At 35.7% G+C, this 20930-nt stretch overlaps 1 protein-coding gene and 1 non-coding gene across 2 annotated transcripts; both read left to right on the forward strand.

Annotated features, from left to right (window-relative positions):
* Positions 1-247: 247 nt before the first annotated feature.
* Positions 248-20662, forward strand: Riok2 (RIO kinase 2). Its single transcript, XM_010621842.3, has 10 exons — positions 248-389; positions 4286-4424; positions 5332-5448; positions 7795-7970; positions 9475-9563; positions 11228-11419; positions 13795-13887; positions 14792-15304; positions 15643-15739; positions 19508-20662. The coding sequence occupies exons 1-10, from the start codon at positions 324-326 to the stop codon at positions 19670-19672; spliced, it is 1647 nt and encodes a 548-aa protein (XP_010620144.1). The 5' UTR covers positions 248-323; the 3' UTR covers positions 19673-20662.
* LOC117287536 lies at positions 4583-4720 on the forward strand. Its single transcript, XR_004518827.1, has one exon. It is a non-coding gene; the product is annotated as a small nucleolar RNA SNORA8 (small nucleolar RNA).
* Positions 20663-20930: the final 268 nt, after the last annotated feature.

The following is a 20930-nucleotide window of genomic DNA, read 5'->3' on the forward strand; positions in this document are numbered from 1 at the left end:
TCAGGCAAAAAGTCTTGACAGATATGAAAAATAAACTGGGGATTATAGATAATTATTACATTGTGCCAATTCAGTCACCTGACAGAATAAGTAAAAGACAGAACACGTTTTCCTTTCACAAAGATTGTTTCATAAGAAAAAGAGGATGTTCTATTACTCTTATGCCAGTGAAACATCTCGGCACTTTTATCCAGCAACAAGGACCTTTAGTCCCACACGGCGCAGGCGCGACCCTTGCAAACTGTAAAGCAGGAGAGATTACCCAGCATCCTTGCGCGCTCCGGCTGTCGCGTGAGCACCTTCCGGGTGCTTCTGGAGCAGCCATGGGGAAGGTAAATGTAGCCAAGCTTCGTTACATGAGCCGGGAAGACTTCAGGGTCTTGACCGCGGTAAGAAGCCTGCCTTTCCCTTATGTCTTCCTACGTTGCGTACTTTTCCTGTTTGCTAGGAGCGGGCGCGATCTGGTCCCTGGGACAAAGCGGAGGCTACCATGAAAGTAAGAAATTTCCTTAAAGAGGGTCAGAGTCTGATTTTAAAAAGGCTTTTAAGAGTTTATCGCCCCCAAGCATAGCAGAGGCCCTCTTTTCTCATTATTTCCTTCCTTTCGGCTGCCCTTCTTGAGCTTGGGAGACATTTGCATTTCTCTGGCTAAGGAAACTTCTCTGACCCTTGGCTTCCCACGTAGCTGAGAAGGTTTAAGTCCCTTACTGAGGAGAGTTACGTATAGACCTAGAGCATTAAGTTCCCCCAATTGATGTCTTTGGAAAGAATCAGAAGCCGAGGAAACAACTATAATAAGTTGGAAAAACTGATAATGTGAAATAGGAAGAAAAGGGCTAAAGGTTTAGGGGAAGTGGGAAGGGTAGGGAAAAGGAAATAGGAACAGGAAAAAATATGAGAAATGTAAATGGGGGGGTGGAGGGAGTGAAGGGAGGGCAGGGGTATGGGGAAAAAAACAAGAACCAAGGTCTGTCATATAAAGGTATAAGAACCCAATGATGAATGTAACTGTACTGTATACTTAAAAAGTACCAATAAACTCAATAAAAAGGAAAAAATAAGTTGTAAAAGCCCTGAGACAGGCAGGTCCTTGAAGAAAAGTCAAAATAGCTGGAGCATAGTAGGACAGAGACTAATGGAAATAGAACTGGAAAATATGAGAGCTAAATCATATACATACCTTGCCTTTCAGGCTTGGTAAATATTGGAGGGGAGCACTGAATATTTTTAATGAGTGAGTAGCAAAATCTGACTTTATAGTCTTAGTTTTATAGCAAAAAATCAATCCATATATACTTACCTCTAGGCAGGCACTTGCAGAATAAATCAGTACACTTATTTAAGAACCATTCTCTTTTAGTAAAGAGTGAGCCCTGATAAAGAATATAATGTGGAATTATGCAACAGTATATGTAATATTGTTTTCATTTATATTTGTATTATTGCAAAGCTTTGTGTTGGAGAATTTTGAAATTAGTCTTAAATACACAACACTTAAGTGGTAAACTGTCAGATGCAAGGTCAATATGAAATTAGAATGCACTTTTTTTTTTTTCCTCATGTAGATTATTCCATTCTCTGGGCTTTAATACCCATTGTCAGCTCTGGAGGATACTTTCTTTGCTTCCTCGGCACCTTCATTAATTTATCAGTACCTCTGACAGAAATAGGGGAGTCAAGGGGAAGAGTGTTAGGTATGAGGGAAGGTAGGGCAAAGCATGAAGTTGAGCTTAACATGTGAAGTTCTGGTAGCCACCAAAATGATCCTGAATTTGTCATCCAAAATTAACTCTATGGCATTTAAATTATTTTTGAATTGTGTAAAGAAATGATCTAGTCATTAAGTACAACTTCCCAGTCTCGATTGAATCTTACCAATGTTGTTACTATTCTTTGACTTCCTTTCCGCTTAGCTTCTTTGGCTCCTCCCATGTCAGTTTTACTTGTCACCCTTACCTTATGAACGCTCCCAAAAGTTAAGGCCCATGGCCCTTCTTTTTTTTTTAATTTTTACAACAGTATAAAGAAATTTTATTTAGAACAATTTCAATAGGAGAAAAGAGGCCTCAGAATAGAATCAGGCTCAGTTTTGAAGACAATAAATAGGGCATTACAGCTAAAGAGGAAGCTGGGATGGGCACTGTTAGATGGAAGATAGTAATATTAAGAAGAAACATCAGGAGTGTTTCTGACCAAGCCAACCTAATAGAATTCTTGCTGAAAGCAGGCCAGGGTGGTCAAACATCTCCTGGAAGATGATGGAAAACGTGGAGCCTAATTATATTTTCAGGGTGATCAGATATCAAGGGTAAAGATTTAGCTAAACTGACTTTGCAAAAGGAGAAGGAAGTATCCAAATGGGCCTAGGAGAGATGGTGCAGACTAAAGTATAGCCAGCCAAAGAAACTGCAGAGTCCTAGAAGGTGGAAGTGAAGGAGCCTCAGTGGATCTTCCTTCACCACCTTCTAGCCAAGACTCCACTGACAACCAAGCAGCTCTAGTCCACCACTCCTGCTATGAGGAGCAAGGGGCCTGCTCCCCATAAGCACAGTATCCGCGAGATTCTAGGGCCACACAGACAGCATTGACAGCATCTGTACTCCCCAGTTCTCTCTCACTTTTCATTTTCTTGAACATAAAAGTAAAGTCATGATTTAAGCAGAGAATTGAAGAGCCAGCTTAGAATTCTAACCTAAAGTTGGTTCTTAAAGTGCTTGGCTGGTAGGCTGGCTCCATGCCATGCTTGTCTAACCTCTGCCTCATGGAATCAGCCCAGAGATGCCTGATGGGACCAGGAAATTGCCAAATCTTTTTAGATCCGTGAATCCAAAGACTGACCTCCAGCTCACATCCAAAACTGATTCACTCAGACTGAAATGTGACCTGTCACTGCAACTGGGTCTTCTGGGAAGATCATTTACAGGCTTCAGTGTACCTGCCAACCCACCCTTCATTATTTTTTATGTTTATCGCTTGCTTGGTAATTACATCCACTTCACAGTTCATTTTCACTTCTGTCAGATTTAATTGGCAGTTTTCCTCTAATTATGACTTCATTCATAAGTAGAGATAGACCCATTCTGATTTTCCTTTCATCATCCTTATTTGACTGTTCTCAAAGGAAATTCCTAAACTTTGTCTACCTCTTTCCTCCTTTTCCAAACTCCACCAAAAAATTTAATTTTAAAACTCTTTACTTCCAACTTTGACTGTTTTCCACTCCAACTTTGACTGTTTTCCACTTCATCCAATTTCCAGACCCTCTCTTATTACTAAAGATCTTTAATTCCTTCTCTCCTTGTTACTTCTACTTGCCCAGTTCTGTTTACTGTTTCCTCTGAGCTGGAATGCTGTCTTAATTTTTCAGTACATCCTCCCCAGTTTTGTCTTGTCGAAACTCATTTTGAAATTCTTCCTAGATTAGTGTCCTAAATCGAATTCTGCTATGTGTAGCCTTTGCTTAAACGTCTTAAAGAGTTTTTTGTTTTCCTGGTATAAAATATAAACTACTTTGTCTGCATTTGAGTGCCCTCTATATCTTAAAAGTGTTTTCTAGACTTACTTGCATGGACTGCATGTGCTGTCTCATCTGAGTTACTGCTGTATCTACTACCATTTCCTTCTATGCAGAACTTTCTTGTGTATGTGCCATTTCCAAATCTTTTTTTCTTTTATACCATCTTGTCTACTTCCTCTCAAAGTCAGTGTAAAGTATCAGTTCTTCCTTACAAGCTAAAAATTCTCTTGGGACCTGAGCTACTTCTTTAAATTCTCCAAAAGTGAAGAATGTCTTTATGGTTTTGCTTTTTCATTGTTTACCTTCTACAATGCCTTAGCACAACTATTGTAGTATTTGCCATGCACCATTAACTTTATCAAGTGCTCACAATTTCTACCCTTGAAGTGAAGTAGCGACACAGGGAATATCTGATCAGTGAATATATCAAATTGTAATTGAAAATAGTAAAGGAGTAATTATGTCCTAGAATTACAGTTAGGAGCTACATAACATTTCTGTCATTGATGTTACATGTATATGTTAATCCTGTAAGATTATATCATCTAATGACACTGTAGCCTTCTTTGTACTTTTTGTCATGTTTATACAAGGACAGAATTGAGTGATGAAGCATTTCTCGGAATGTATCCCTGCTGTTAAGCTACCCATGACCACAGTTGAAGAATGACATGGTCAGGAAAGTTTCAAGGAGAAATTAATTTCTTAGAAAGATTTGGTAAAGATATTATGTTGATTATGATTTCATAACAAACTCTTTAATTTCAGGTTGAAATGGGCATGAAGAACCATGAAATAGTTCCCTGCAGTTTGATTGCTTCAATTGCCAGCCTGAAACATGGCGGCTGTAATAAAATTTTAAGAGAATTAGTGAAACATAAGCTCATAGCTTGGGAGCATACCAAAAGTAAGTATTTTAATTCATCATTTGTGAATTTTTAGATAATTGTTTTCCCCAGCACAATTATTCAAAAGGCAAAAAATTGAAATTGCTAGACTAGTAAAACACTAGACTAAGAAATGACATGACATTCTGCCATATTCTGTTGGTCAAAAAAAATGACCTGCACTCTGTGTTATCTGCACTCAACAGTTTATTCCTGCTAGTGGTTCAAAGGACAGTGTAATAGAAATTCAAACCTGACCTCATTGGTTTTCATAGCTTTGTTCATGTTAAACTTGGTATTTCTATTGATTTTTGTATTTCATGATTTTTTACACTGATTCCTTTTGGTGTAGTCTTCAATAATAATGCTTTTTGAAAGAAAATCTCCAACCCCACTCGATTAAAGGAGATAGACAAAGGAATAGCATTTCAGAAGAGCAAGTAGGATAGATGTTTTTGCTCCCATCTTCAGAAAATTCAGTCTGCCACAGGACTCTATATTAGAGCATTATTTCTCCAACTCTGTGGTTAGGGCTAATTCTTTAAACCTGTTATAGATCTTTAGTTTTATAAACTATAATAAAAAGTAATTACCAGAAAGAAGGGACTAGCAGACATATATGAAAACCAGCATAATTCTTGATCAAATCAGTAGAAAAATTTCTGAAGTTAAATGCTTCCTTTTAGTTTCTATATTTATCTTGTCACAGACATTTATAGACTGATGGCCATATGTGGGTCACACTTGGAGTAACTGTACACTAGAGAAATGCAGATTATAGGAAGAAATTGGAAACTTGTCAGTCTAGGTAGTTTGTTTTTCCAGCTGAGACTTTCCATCTTTAAATTCTTGTTATATTTTGAACTGCTGTGACTTGTTCCCTTCAGTGTAACTAATATATGGTCTGTTTCATCTGATTTTGTGTAGCTGTCCAGGGATATCGGTTGACAAACGCAGGCTATGATTATCTAGCTTTGAAAACACTTTCTTCTAGACAGGTGGTTGAGTCTGTTGGAAACCAGATGGGCGTTGGCAAAGAATCAGGTAAGTCCTAATAGTCCTGCTGGAAACACTTTCTTTAGTTTATATATTTCCCCTTGAGAAAGCATTCCTCTTTCAGTTTTTCCAACTACATAGTAAATTGGAAAGTTGGTTGGAGGCAGTGTAGATTATGAACATGCCATTAATTTAGTAAGTTATTTCCTTAATTCATCACTAAAAATGCAATTATATCAAGAATTGATTTTCTGCTAATGACACAGTTCTTTGGCAAATACTTTATTTGTTTATTTATATATGATAATTTGTACATTTAAAACAGTTAAAATATGAACTGCGAGGAAGTAATATAAGAGAGTTAATATCCAAAAACATGTTTTTGTACCACAGTGGTATGTCCACAAAGATGAGTATGTATAAAACATATTGAAAAAAGCATTCTAAAATAACATTGAACAAATACTTGGGCATAATTATTCTCTATGACAAGACAAGAGAAGTAAAAACAGGAAATGATTTCTTTATATCATAGTCTCTTCCCTACTGCTTTTTATTCTGTATAGTTTATTGTACAGTTTATATATGTATTTATTTAAATTGAAGAAACAAAATTAAACTTAGAAGTAAAAGAATTACTAAAAAGTCTACCCCAAAGAAGATGTTTATGCTACTTTATATGCCTTGCATGGCTTCAGATTATGTTATACATTTAAAAAGTAACGCTAAAGAACTAAATAGAACAAACAGTCTGTTTGTATGTGGAGGCAGTAAATACATTAATAGAAGTATGAGATACTCTAGGGTAAGCATCCTGTTTTTTTTAATTTTGTTTCTTGCATACAATATAGTCAATATTGCTTGTGATTATAAAATCATGAATTGACTCTTGCAAATACTGTAGTAATACATATGAGAACCAAATCAGAATGAAATTAAAAATTTAGTTTCAAAAAAGTCTTTATTTTTTTAATTTTGAAGGAATTAATTGCATTTCAAGATAATTAGTACAACGGAGAATGCAATAAAAACTACTCTTATTCCTAGCCCATGTTTCAGTCTCCTATTACTACATCCCAAAGCTAATACCCTTTATTTTTTCATATCCCTATAGAAATTTTCTGTATAAGCACATTTCTATGTATTAAGGGTGTATGTAGAAATATTTGTATACCATTATAATCACAAGTGAAAGCCAAGAGTATTCACTATTTTACATTTTGACTTTTGTCCACTTGGTACTTTCTTGGTATCATTTCATATCATTTCATGTCTTTCTCATAATTGCAGGACATCACATTGTATGGAAGTTTCATAAATGATTTCACTAATTAATGATTGCTTAAGTTACTTTTCATCATTTTTGTAAGTAGCGATACAGTGTACACTCATGTACAATGTCTCTGCGCATGTATGTAGATAAATTTGTAAATATAATCTTAAAATTGAATTATTGGGACATCTATTGGGTTGCTAGGCCTGCTTTAGCAAAATACTACAGATTGGGTGGCTTAAAAACAAAAACATAGTTTTGCAGGGTACAAGTGTGAGATCAAGGTTGGATTTCTCCTAGGGCCTCACATTAGTTTGCAAACACCTGACTTCTTGCAGTGTTCTCACCTGGTATGTCTTCCTTCTCTGATAAAGACACTAGTTAGAGGTGAGGGCCTTACCCTCTGACTTCTTTTAATCCTGAGTACCTCTTTGAAGGCCTATTCTCAGTTATACTGGAAATCAGGGTTTCAAGATAAGAATTTTGAAGGAACATGTAATTCAATATATAGCAGGGTAACAAGTACTTACAATTTAAAGGCATTTAAATTTTTGATATACCAAATTTCCAAAACATTTGTGCTGAATTATGACTTCATCAGCTTGTTTGGCACTCTTTTCTTAGAAATTAATAATTAGAATTTCTTCATGAGTAACTAGAATGTGTGCTAAATGTCACCATGGCAACAGCATCTCTTAATAGTTGAAAGACTACTTGGTAGAAGATTCTTACTTAATAGGAGTATATTCTAACAACTGAGTAGCATTCATAAAAGCTACTGAAGAATTAAATTTAATGTCTTTGAAAGGGAAGATATTAAATCACTTCTTTCACAGAACATTAAGGAACAGTTAGACCTGTTTCTCCACTAAATTGAATGGTTGTTTTGACATGTTAGTGGGGGCATTGGACATCTAGGAAACAAAAACTTTTCAACCTCCTACATCTCTGATTTGTAGTAGATACTAATATATGTTGGCATATAAAGTAAAATAATGAATCCATGGGATATGAGTTGTTTTGCCAAATATAAAATAAGGTGACAGATTCAAAAAATCAGATAAAATTAGAATTACTATAATAAAAGTATAATGATGAACTTTTTAAAATGTTGATTCCAGATATTTACATTGTTGCAAATGAAGAAGGACAGCAGTTTGCATTAAAACTTCACAGACTAGGAAGGACCTCCTTCAGAAATCTGAAAAACAAGCGTGATTACCATAAGCACAGGCATAATGTTTCTTGGCTTTATTTGTCTCGTCTCTCTGCCATGAAGGAATTTGCTTATATGAAGGTAATTTTTGAAATGATTTCAGATTGTTTAATCAGATAATACAGATAGCTCATTTTTCAACCAAATAATAAAAAGACCTTACAAATGAGCATCTCCCTAGCATCAGGGCTCAGTCCTTATAGACAGTTGCTTTTAACTCTCGATTATTGTTATTTTTCTAGTGATTTCCTTATAGTGCGTTATTTTTAATTGTTATTGATGTATATTTGTGTGTGTGGAAATGTATCTGTTCATATATAACTATACAAGGGAGACTCAAAATATGCAGTGAAAGTTTAGATTAAAAAATTTATTACAGTAAAGGACACACTGCCATTAATTCCCCTCATAATACCCCCTTTAGACACGCCCCATCATTTGTGCCACTTTCTGAAGCAGTTCTGGAAACCCTCTTTCATGAGTGTCTTTAAAGATGAGGTGAATGCTGTTGTTAAGCTCCTTCCAACTGAAAGGCAGTTTGCAAAACATGAAGGTGTGTCCTCATCCACCTTACTCATCAGATCAGGACTGTGCTACTTCTGCCTGTTCCCAAAATTAAAATGACCATGAAAGGTCAACATTTTAAAGTGATTCAGGACACTAGAGCAGGTATGACTGCAACTAGAGACATTCACAGAAGAGGCTTTCCAGAATTGCTTTAGAGAGTGGCAAGAACCATGAGATCAGTGTGTTTGAAGCAAGGGAGACGGGCGGGGGGTGGGCGGTGGTGTGGTTGATGGCCGTGTGTCTTTTACTATAATACACTTTTAAGAATTTAAATATTCATATTTGATCATTCTTGTGCGTATGTTGTAAACCCATCTGTAGGAAACCTTAGTATTCCAAATTAGTAGACAAATACTTTTCTATACCATGATAGAAAAAAATTATTTTACAAAATGGTGAAAAAAATACTAATGCTCAATTTTTAACCTTCCTCCATCAAAATAAGGTTCTACATAGATTTTTTTTTTAATATCTTAATATTCAGGTATCTTCAACAACTAAATTAAGCTGAAAATAACATTGTATTTTTATTCTGCCTTGCAGGATGGTTATATATTGTGCTCTGAGAAAAAGGTCATTTTATACAAACTAAAATGTCTGATTTTTGGAATGCTTCTTTTCCTACTATGCAGAAGACAGACTGTGCCTTAAATCATAATTTGTTTTTATTGTAATATTTCAAGCACACATCAACAAATGACACAGACAAAATAGAATGAAATATCCTATGAGACTCAGCTTCATGAGGGCTCATTTTTGTAACCCTAGCAAAGTTCATAATAAATAAATGTTCACTTTTCAAGGAAAAGTAAATTCAAACAGGTTTAAAATCTGTTTTTATGTACATCTTATTCTTGCAGTGATTAATAGCAGTGCATAAATAACCATATATTGTGTTTGTGATTTTATAAAGGTTTATGTATTTTTCCTCTAGGGTGGGAAGGTACATTTACTTTATTTTTGTTCTTTAAAAAGTAATAACTTCCTTATACCTTATACCTGTTTTGCCATGTTTTAGGCTTTACACGATAGAAAGTTTCCAGTTCCAAAGCCAGTTGATTACAATCGTCATGCAGTGGTCATGGAACTCATAAGTGGTTATCCTCTGTAAGTACTCTTATTCTTGAAACCGTAACTCCTAATAAATGAATGTACTGTTCGTTCCATTTTATTGAATAAATTTTTCTTCAATTTGTAGAATGTTGCTTCTGAGAAGTTAGCAGTTGACTTTGAGGAATAGACTGTAAGACGAATTGAAAACTCAGTTTCACTTAGTTTGGATTTTGTAATCTCTGTGTTTCACTCATTCGGTATTTATTGAGCCTCTTACATGCTAGATGCTTTTAAGCTCAGCAGTGAACTAAACAAAGTCCCCGTCTTCATGAAACTTAGATTTTGATGAGAAGAGACATCCCTTAAATAACTAAACAAGGAAATGATGATAAATCAATTAATGATGTATCAATTAAGTGCTGTGGATAAAAGTAATCAGGGTAAGGATGATAAAATACCAAGGTGGGGGTAGAAGATTGCTATTTTGCATAGAATAGTTAAGATAAGTTTTATTAATAAGGTGAAAATTTAAGAGTGCAGAAAGTTGAAATTGGAGGAGGCTATGTAGATATCTAAAAGGATATTACAAACAGAATAGGTACACCGGCCCTGGGATGACAGCATATTTAATAGCCACCGGTTGAGAAGAAGCCGCTGGAGCTGGAGCCGAGTGACTAAAGAACATGAGGGATGTTGTAAGTAGTGATCTCATGGGTAGCAGGTGGTCAGTTCACTTGGGATTTGTAGACTCTTCTAAGGAATTTTCAACTTCAGAATAGAAAGTGGTAGGACTGTTTTGAGCTAAGAGAAGATGTGATTTAACTGATGTCTTAAAAGATTAGTCTAGCTACTCTTAATAAGAACAGATACATAAGAGAAACAAAACTTTAAGAAGCCAAGTTAGACTGTTGGCGTAATTCAGGCAAAAGATTGAAGTAGCTCTGATTACAGTGATACTCATGAAGGTGGTAAAAAAAAAATGTGCTGAGTCTTATATTTTGCAAATTGACCAACATGAGTTATTTGGGATCGAAGTTGGGTGTGAAGGAAAGGGGAGTCAATGGTGACAGCAGGGTTGTGGCCTGAGTAATGATGAATGAGGTAAGAGAAAACCCTAATAACGTGGTGCCCAAAGAGCTAAGGGAAGGAAATATGTAAAGGAGGGGAAAGAGGTCAGCTACCTAGAAAGGATAACTAAGGATCTGGATTTAGAAACATGGAAGTCACTGGCAGTCTGGACAACTGTTTCATTGGAATAAGGGGGATAAAACCTGTTTGAAATTGGTTCATAAGACCAGGAGAGGAAAGAAATTGGCAAAAGAGTTTGGCTCTAAAAGATTAAAGAAAAGAGGTTGTAGTGGAAATAAGATACATAATTGAAGCAGGGTATGGTCTTTTTGGCTTTTTAATGGGTTTTTTGTTTTGCTTTGTTTTTTTGGTACCAGGGATTGAACTCATTACCTTGTGCTTGTGAGGCAGGCAGCAGAACCACTGAGCTAAATCCCCATCCCAAAGTATGGTCTCTTAATAACTGGGACATGTTATGTGTAGTCATGGGAATAAGGACAGAATCACTAAGACAGTAGAAATTATATATATATATATATATATACACATACATACACACACACACACACATATACACACACACGCACATACTTTTGTTAAAAATCATAATTTGTACAAATAACCTATTTTCATTCTTAAAATTTGTTCAGATGTCAAATACACCACCTTGAAGATCCTGCATCAGTATATGATGAAGCCATGGAACTCATTGTCAAACTTGCAAATCATGGTCTGATTCATGGAGATTTCAATGAATTCAATCTCATATTGGATAAAGATGACCATATCACCATGATTGATTTTCCACAGATGGTTTCAACTTCTCATCACAATGCTGAATGGTATATGCTGTAATTGATTTGTAGATATGAGAGTGTTTGTATGTGGTGAAATATTTTTTATTCATAATTTCTAATTTTATATTATCATTTGGGTTAGTGACTGTTTTGAAGTTGTAGGTCTTAATTTTATTAAAAAATCTTTTGTTAAAGGATATGCTACTATTGTACTAATTGTACTAGAATGTCTGCTATCAGATTCTTTTTTTTTTTTTTTTGGTACCATGAATCAAACTCTGGACCTTATGCTTGTGAGGCAGGTGGCAGAACCACTGAGTCTTATTAGTATTTTTAAAGGGAAAACAATGTACTTTAATTCACTATTTTAAACCTGTTTATAAAATTATTGCTGAGTATTAGAAGTCTGCAGAAATTTTCTGTTGTATAAACTACACTTGATCTTAGCCAGAAGGCTGACAAGAGATCTGTTGTATAAACTAGTATGATGATAGCATCAAAAAAAATTGAATTACTCGGTAACTGGACAGATATTCAAATCAAACTTTTTTAGACATGGTACACTTTGTTACAAAGTCTGTAAACAGACTTTTAGTTGGAAGCTCAATTTTTTAAACAGATAAAAGCCTGCTCACAGTAGAAGCATAAGAAGGGGGACCCTAGAAGCACCACATACTTTTTGTCTTTCCTCTTTTCACTCTCCATGGTTACCTGTAAGAGATCCTCACCAAGAATAACTCTGAACTTGATGGCCTTAGTAAAAGTTTAGTTTTGTACTGGACCTAGTTTCCAGACCAGTGGTAATTATTTCTTACGTTGTTTTTTAGCTTTTATTACAAGGAAAGAATTCTCATGAAATTTCTTACCTGACACAGGGCAGAATGACTTTATATACTGTGATAATCATATGCTTCACTTTACTTAATCATTTAAATTAGCCAAGATGCAGTTGTTTCCTGTACTTACCTGTATTCCACGATGCAGTGAGTGTAATCAAATTTAAGGTTAAGTATTTTTTCTCTTTCCCTGTTCTAGGTTTTATGAGACACTTCTTCACAAAGTAGCAACTGGTATCACTTATATAACAGTGTCTTCATTCTTCAAAGTTTAATCTTGAAGAAGTCATATTGAGTGAAGCTTACCCTCCTGGTTTCTATTAGAAACTGTACTTATGCTAAAAAAAGGCATTTTAAAAATATTTCCAATAAAAAATACTAAAGATTAATGGCTGCCACTTGGGTGGTCAGTACTCTGGATTTTATGTTGGCTAATCACTATTTTTATTAATATGGAATGGCATAGTTACACAATAAAGGAACATTTGGGAACTACCAGTTGGAGATGGGATTGATGACAGATTATGATGTTCAGCATTGTTCTTTGTAGCAGCAATGTGATTGAATTCATAAGAACCAGTAGTGGGACAAAGGAGTTGTACTAAGAACTAGAAATGAAGATATAAATAAGCCTCATCTCTGCTTTTGAAAAGGATAACTATTTAGGGAAATGTGAATAATTTTAAATTTATTAAGATTTTCCCCAGGGCCTTGAGAGCAAAAAAGAGTAGTATCATCTTCCTATTCCCTCACTTGATCTTTCTTCAAAATAATGCAGTTATTATTGATCACCTTCAAAAAGGTGATCAATTCCATGTCATCTTGTCCTTAATTATCTGTTACCTGGAAATCTGAAGAACTGAATCTCTTCTTGCTTCTTTGTGATGGCCAGAAAAGTAACCTGGTATTCAGAGTTCCATCTAACCTCTCAGTCTATTTTATGTATCCTCAGATCATTATTTATTTAATCCTCCCCACCCCATTCCAGGGATCAAACTCAGGACCTTGCACTTGCCAGGCAGGCACAGCACCACTGAGCCACATCCCTGGCCCTCAGCTAATTATTTATAAGCCACAGCTTATTTATCTCTTTGGATGTTATGAATAATAAAGGTATAAGTGTTCCAATTTCCTTGTGAGTCATTAATCTTCTGTCTTCAGCTTTCCCACTTGGCAGTGGGTTCTAGTAGAGATTGCTGATGGGAAGCTTCACCAGACAGACTGGTGACTTCAGAGGGTAAGTGGAAACCTGCTTCCACACTCTAGACTTGTGGTCACCTATTCTGGTTACTTGTCTTCCTCACACCCAGTACATTTTACTGTGTACTGAGTAGCAGTGTAAGAAAATCTTGGCTCTTCTAACCAAACGAACTATATTGGTATATTCCTTGAGATTTTCTCATGTTTTAGTTTTTTCAAGTACGCAGGCAGCTGATTGATTTTTCTTTCATGTAACTATTTTTTTTCTCCTTTGTGTAAGAAACCAATATCAGAATAAATAGTAAAGACATTGTCATTGGCTAATTAGAGAAAAAATGATCAACAAAGGCTATATCAAAATTTTTTTTTTCTTTGCTTTTGCAGGTATTTTGACAGAGATGTTAAATGCATCAGAGATTTCTTCATGAGACGTTTTGGCTATGAAAGTGAGCTTTATCCAGTCTTTAGTGATATCAGGTTTGTCCTCAGCATTCCTTAAAATGATAAGACCCTCAGAACTTATTTAGTTCTAAAGCTTAACACTATCATCCAAAAAATATATATTTAATAGTGATCTTTGACGCATCATGATTGCTATTAACATGTGAATGGAGTACATCAGTGAAAGTTTAAAATGTGAAAATACTTGTCTTTAGACCATGAAGGAACTGCTGTTAATTTTGAGGTAGAGAGTGTGTGTGTGTGTGTGTGTGTGTGTGTGTGTGTGTATCTGTATATCTATAGATAGATTTATAGTTGTATACACACACACACACATATGATTTCTTATAAGTTCAAAAACTTATTCTGTTTTGGGTGCTATGCAGAAAACCCACTCATCAGGAGTAAAACCAAATTTTTTTTTTTTGGTACCGGGGATTGAACTCGGGTCCTTGCGCTTGCAAGGCAGGCCACTGAACCGCTGAGCTAAATCCCCGGCTCCCCCAAATTATTTTTTTTAATTCATATTTTTTCTTTATTTAGAACATAAACTGTCTTTGATTCTTGGGACATAATTATGTACATTTGCTAAGTTTTCTCATTTGTTTTATACACTTTAGATATTTCCTAATTTGGGTGGGTTGTAATTATTTTAAATGTAGATCCCTTTGAACCTTCACTTAGTAAATTAATAATAACTAAAGTTTCTATATAACTTCTTACTAATATGTTTTGCTTTTCAGTCTGTCATTCTTAAAATGATAGCCAGCATATATCTTTTGTAGTTATATATTTAATTTAAGTATTATGTTTTAGGCAAAGAAAAATATTGCAACTTATTTGAGAACCGTATTTTATCAGAGTTGTAGATATTTATTCATCCCAAATAGATTTTTTTTTTTTTGTCTCTTTCAACATAAAACACTTTTTTCTCTTCCAGGAGGGAAGATTCTCTTGATGTTGAGGTTTCTGCCAGTGGTTATACGAAGGAAATGCAGGCAGATGATGAACTCCTACATCCAGCAGGTCCAGATGATAAAATCACTGAAATGGAGGGATCCAGTTTCTCCTTTTCTGATGATGAGGTATCAGAAAAAGCAAAAGTTTGTAGGTCAGAAGTTGAAAGTGAACAGAATACTGTCGAATCAAGAGGCTGCTACTCCAGCTCATTTGGAGACCGTGAACAGACAGAAGGAGACAGCTTAGAAGAGAGTGTCAATGCACACAGTTTTGAAATGACTGAATTCAATCAACCTTTAGAAGAAGTAAAAGGGCAGATTGTTGAAAATAGTTGTACAACTGAGTTTTCTGAGGAGAACTCAACTGAAAATGACACCATGCAAGAAGACCAGACAGGTGAGGGAGGAAGCCCTGCTGGCTCTGAGGAGGAAGAAGATGACTGCCCTCATCTCATTAACCTGCCATCATTAAACAAAGAATTCAGGGCTTTCAGGTATAGATTTTTATTGATTTCTTGACTCTAGTCCAATAGGTAGATTTATAGGATGGCAGTTGTAAGGAAGTGATAAACTTTGAGATGTTCTGATATATTGAGAGATCTGAGATTTCTATGTCCTTGTGAAATTTTGGTAGTGACTAACAATGTTGAAATTGAAAATTGTTAATATCTCAAGCTGAATGGTAGGTAATTTTACCCTCAAATTTTAAATATAATTTTTCTGAAGAATGTCAGAATTTGCTGTCAGGTAAAATATAAATTAATGCAGTCAAGCATGGTGCCATTATAAGAATTAACTAGGTGAATTATGGACTTTTTAAATTTTATTCTAGAGATCAAGAAAACGTGGGAAATATCGATCCGTATAGAACAAGAACGCTGAGTATTACTTCTGCAGGCAGCGTTGTAAGCTGTTCAACAATTCCTCCAGTAAGTATTTGTATGTTTACCAACACTGACTAAATCACTGCTATGGACAGATTAATGAGCACAGGCACTTACAAGATTATAAGATACTCTTGGATGTCTGGACCTCCCATGTGCACGTTAAAAATTATAAAAGGTAAAAATTTCGTAGTATATGAGAGAGGCTTTGCCTTTAACTGGAATAATCAGAGTTTTTAGGAAAAAAGTGGTATATCAATTACCTTGAACTTGAAGGATAAAAGTCATAAATATTTTATTTCCAAGGGACTTGGTAGATTCTTGTGTGGATTGGTCCTTTCACTTAACAATGAGGAAAATGAAGCCCAGACAGGTCATGTGACTTTTTTAAAAGTTATGTAACTAATAACAGCAATGCGACTATAATGGTAAAGTGTGAAGCCGCCTTCACAATCTTATTTTTTCACCAATTTTGAGAGGGAAAAATAAGATAGTTTTACCACTTTTGGTATCTAAAATGTTTGTTGAATTCTTTGGACAGTTATCAACAGTGCTCCCCAAAAATCACAAAAGGGACGTTTTTGTAGACAGGACTATAAACAAAAATATTCTTGCTCCCCCTGAGGAGCATTTTTGTCTGCCAGCCTTCTTTCAGACCTAGCCAGAAGGAGGATCCAGTTTAGAGGTAATCACTCTCTCAGAGAAGAGCTGGTCTCCCTGGCCTATGAAGGTATTCTCTCTCCTGCTTCCTGACGTCAGTATTATAAAGACATGTCACTCTACTTGCCATTTTAAAATGACATGAATTTACAAGTGTGATTTCTCTGGTGAATTATAAAACAGCTACTCTTCCGGAGTTCTTGATAGTCAGTCAACAGAAACTAGTGTGTAAGTCCACAGCAGAATATATTATTTCCTAGCCTTATTACTGAATTAAGCAGTATTTTGGAAATTAGTTTGGGCTTTCTAAAAAATTATCTGTCCAACATTAAGATAAAGCAACAAAGTAATTTATCTCTTTTTTTCATAAATTAAAATTACATAATTGGGGTGTTGGATTTTTTTTCACTCCTGTTTGAGATGAGTACCCCTGGAGCCAGAATTTAATGGTAATTTATGAGCAAAAGAAGGAAAGCGGGTTAAGAAAATAAGGAAGGAGAAAATAAAGTGATTAGATCTGCAGTGATTTGAAAATAATATAAATAACTTCTTTTTCCTTCCTTCTTAATCCAGATTCAGAAATACTCAATAAATATATGTTGTGTGGTTGGTAGTATAGGGTTTACCAAAAGGTAAAAGTGAGAGTCCTATAATTCATAATGTACCATAGTTCCAGGGCGTTACTTTATCTCAGAATGTTTAGAGCTTATTAAACTAATAAGGTAAAATCTAGAAATGTCATTGCTTTCATATACTCTTTCTGAGGGCCTGGGAATTACCTTGATTTTCCTGAACAAAACTGAAATCTATGAAGTATATAGTAATTATTTTAAAAGATCTCCTTTTAAGTGTTATCAGCTGCCTTTAGTATAGATTTCTCACCATTCAGGATCACCTTTTCCCTCTGCTTTATTTAGATATCGGGAATTTATTTGCCTTCCTTTCTTTGATTTCTCAAAATTAAAACATTTTTATAGCTAATTAGCTAATAAATTTGGTAACTGCATATATGAAAATTATATTACTAATTTATGCCACATCCTTAAATTCTAATTTCTGTGTTACTCTGTGTATAAAGATGATGGTACTGACAATGTCAGAGGCCAAGTTAAGATTATGTTTGTATGTTTTAACCATTAGGTCTTACTCCTTTAATCTGATTTTTATATGCCTCATAGAGCTAAAAGAACATAAGTTTAGAGTGGGTCAAGTATTTACCTCTTACATCTTGGGTTTTATGAATTACATTATAAAATACAAATTTTTAAGGAAGGAAGAAAAAGATCCATTCAGCCTATTTTCTCTGATCACTTAAAGCAAAATTATCATCTCAACTTTGCATCTTCTTGAAATTTTTATCACACTTTTCCTTGGAAGTCACATTTTATTTCATTAAAAAGTTAGGAAGGGCCAGGGGTTTAGCTCAGCGGTTCGGTGGCCTGCCTTGAAAGCGCAAGTACCTGAGTTCGATCCCCAGTACCAAAAAAAAAATTAAATTAAATTGAAAAAAAAAAAAATGGAAGGAGGGCCGAGAATGTAGCTCAGCAGTGCAGCACCTGCCTGGCAAGTGTGAGGCCCTGAGTTCAATTCCTGGTACCAAAAAGGAAAAAAAAAAAGTTAGGAGGTACACACCTGTAATCCCAGCACTCAGGAAGCTGAGGCAGGAGGATCACCTTGAGCTCAAGGCCAGCCTGGGCTATATATAACAAGTTCAAGGACAGCCTGAACTGCCTAGTGAGACCCACCCTGTCTCAGAGGAAAATAAACATACAGAGAACTTTGTTACCTCCATTGACTTGATTATTGTTTTAGTATCTGTACAAAGGCAAAGGATTCCTTTATTCTCTTTGAAATTATAATTGCAAAATCTGTTTCTAAAAATATTTTTATAATTTGTATTTGTTGGCCATTTGTAAACTGTGTCCTTAATAATATGTAACTGAATTAAATTATAATTCAACAAAAAGATACACTGCTTTTTAATAAATATGCACATGGCTACCAACTAGTAGAACTTTTTTAACAATGAAAAAGCAACATGGTCTTCATTAATTTTTATGTACTCCCTAAAATAACACACAAGTATTTGATTTTACTTTCCATTATACCAACTTTTAAAACAAGTGGCATTTTCTCCCTTTTTTTTTAACATAAAATAACCTTACAGGCTTTGTAAATTCTTCAAATATGAGTGGCATTCTATGCCTATTAATCCATCATTTCCTTAGTTTGCTTGATATCATTGTAGTCTCATTGTAAACAAGTAGAAATTAGGAGAAAATATTGACGCCCCTGCACCAAACCACCCTTTGTAAATACTCTGTAGGCCTCTATTTTGGGTTCTAGTCTTTTATTGGTATAGGAGGGACTCAGAGTTCCTAAACAGTTTCCTGGGATAGGGTAGAGTCCTAAAACTTAGCCTGTTCCACTTTTCAGTCTGTAAACTTGTAGAATGTCAGGTTCTTCTATGTTGCAGGCCGTCTTGAGATGAGGAATCAGTATCACATGGAACATCAGACGTTGTCAGGTCATTTCTACTGCTAAGTTGTGAAGGCATTCTTGGATATTCTAGTCAATAGTTAATGCTTTAAAAAATGATTTTCTGTTACAAAATCATATGTAGGGCTGGGGATTTAGCTCAGTGGTTCTGCTGCCCGCTTCACAAGCTCAATGTCCAGAGTTCAATCCCCAGCACCCCCTAAAAAAAATCATGTATAGTTGAACATAATGGCACACACCTGTAATCCCATCTACTCAGTAGGCTGAGAAAGATACGATCGCAAGGCCAGCCTGAGCAGCTTTGGGTGGGAACGAGGGAAGCAGGGTCAGGGTGAAGGAATAGTTTTCTTCAACTTGCTTTTTTACTTAAGTTTTCTTGTGGACAGTAGGTGGCACCATGGTGATTTGTTATTTAAACTATTGTGTTATGGTATGTGATCCTTTTTTGATATGTAATCTATGTTAGGAATTTACTTCCATATTTTATCACTTTTTCCTGTTTTACTTTATTGCTAGTTTATGTAGTATTATCAGTGGGATTTTAAAAATTCATACTTCATAACAAATTGGAAAGATGCTAGCAATTAGATTTTTGTTTTAGTGAATTTGTACTCCTTGATTCTCAGTGATACTAATTTATAAAAATCTCTCCAGGAATTGGTAAAACAGAAGGTGAAACGTCAGTTAACAAAACAGCAAAAATCAGCTGTCAGACGTCGACTACAGAAAGGAGAAGCAAATATATTTACTAAGCAACGGAGAGAAAACATCCAAAATATTAAATCAAGTTTGGAAGCATCCAGCTTTTGGGGAGACTAATATATTGCTTAAGATATTAGATATTTCTGTTACATATTTTTTCAAGTTACTCTTATTTTCAGCACCTTTAGTCTGTTTTGGACCAAGGTCAGTACATAAGTAAATAAATAAACTCATTCTCAATGTACAATGTGGTGGTTAATCATCATTGGGTCAACTTGTCTTGGAACTGCCCAGGGCATTGGTGAGGCAGACTTCTGGGTGTGTCTGGGCGTTTCATGGAGGCATGACTTTGGCGTGTGTATCTCATCCCTCACCCCTTCCTCTCTGATGTACTGCTCTCCTTTGCTTCTCTGTTGCCATGAACTGAGCTTTGCACCACTCTACCTGACTGCACAGTGTTTGTGCTTTGGCGTGTGATGATCATGGACTGAATCCTCTGAAACCATGAGCCAAATTAAACCTCTCATTTAAGTTGTGAGTGTTAAGTCTTGTGTCTAGCAGCAAGAAAGCTAAACAGAAAAATTGGTACCAGGAGAGTGGTGTTTGTGGTGATTGTACCTGACCATGTGATGTAGAAGCCTTGGAAACCTGTTTGCAGGAGAGATTCGGAAAGGTTTGGAGATGTGTGCTAGAGAAGCCATGAAGTTCTGTATACTGAGCCAGATGAGTGATTCTGGTTAGAGGTTAGAAGACCCATATGGAGGACCCCTGAAATGTTACTGGAACCCTCTGCAGTGGGCTCCAGTCTCCTGCTCAGTGTATGGTGCAGGCCTGAGGGAATAAACTAGAAGACAGAACTAAGAGACTGAAAGTGGGACACCAGGACAACCCGTGCTGGTACACAACCAACAAAGGTGCTGGCCAGTTCAAGCCACTGATTTTTATTGGTAATAAGTTGGGATACAGGCGAGCTATGTACAAGGGCAGAACTATGTGTGAAGACGTGCAGTCATGCAATTTGTATGGAAATTAACCCTTGGACAAGCCAAAGCATTCTTGAATTAGGAGCAGAATAGACAATATATGGTAATTAGAATATCATCCTTCTAGTTAAGAAAGTTTTAGCTGTAGGAATGGAATTTGGGTACGAGTTACTCTGACCTTAGCATGTAGGCTTTGGCCAGACTCATTTCTAAAAAGAAGCCAGTTGTGACCGATTGTGGGGTTAACTCTTTAGAGCCTGTACTGCTTACAGCCTGCTTTGGGCATAGTCAATATTGCAGTCTCCCACAGACCAGAATGCTTATAGGAATGTAGACAGTAAAATCCCAGTATTGGGAGGTTTTATTTGGGAACAAGGACTTCATTGACAGTT

This window comes from Fukomys damarensis, unplaced genomic scaffold (genome assembly GCF_012274545.1).
Source record: "Fukomys damarensis isolate Sample0158 unplaced genomic scaffold, DMR_v1.0_HiC HiC_scaffold_3, whole genome shotgun sequence".
NCBI lineage: Eukaryota > Metazoa > Chordata > Mammalia > Rodentia > Bathyergidae > Fukomys > Fukomys damarensis.

What these genes read in the sequence shown, in the direction of transcription:
- Riok2 (XM_010621842.3), top strand. Translation starts at nt 324, where the DNA reads ATGGGGAAGGTAAATGTAGCCAAGCTTCGTTACATGAGCCGGGAAGAC. An exon ending in ACTTCAGGGTCTTGACCGCG is followed by an intron (nt 390 to 4,285) that starts GTAAGAAGCCTG and finishes CTTTAATTTCAG; the next exon opens with GTTGAAATGGGCATGAAGAA. An exon ending in CTCATAAGTGGTTATCCTCT is followed by an intron (nt 9,564 to 11,227) that starts GTAAGTACTCTT and finishes AAATTTGTTCAG; the next exon opens with ATGTCAAATACACCACCTTG.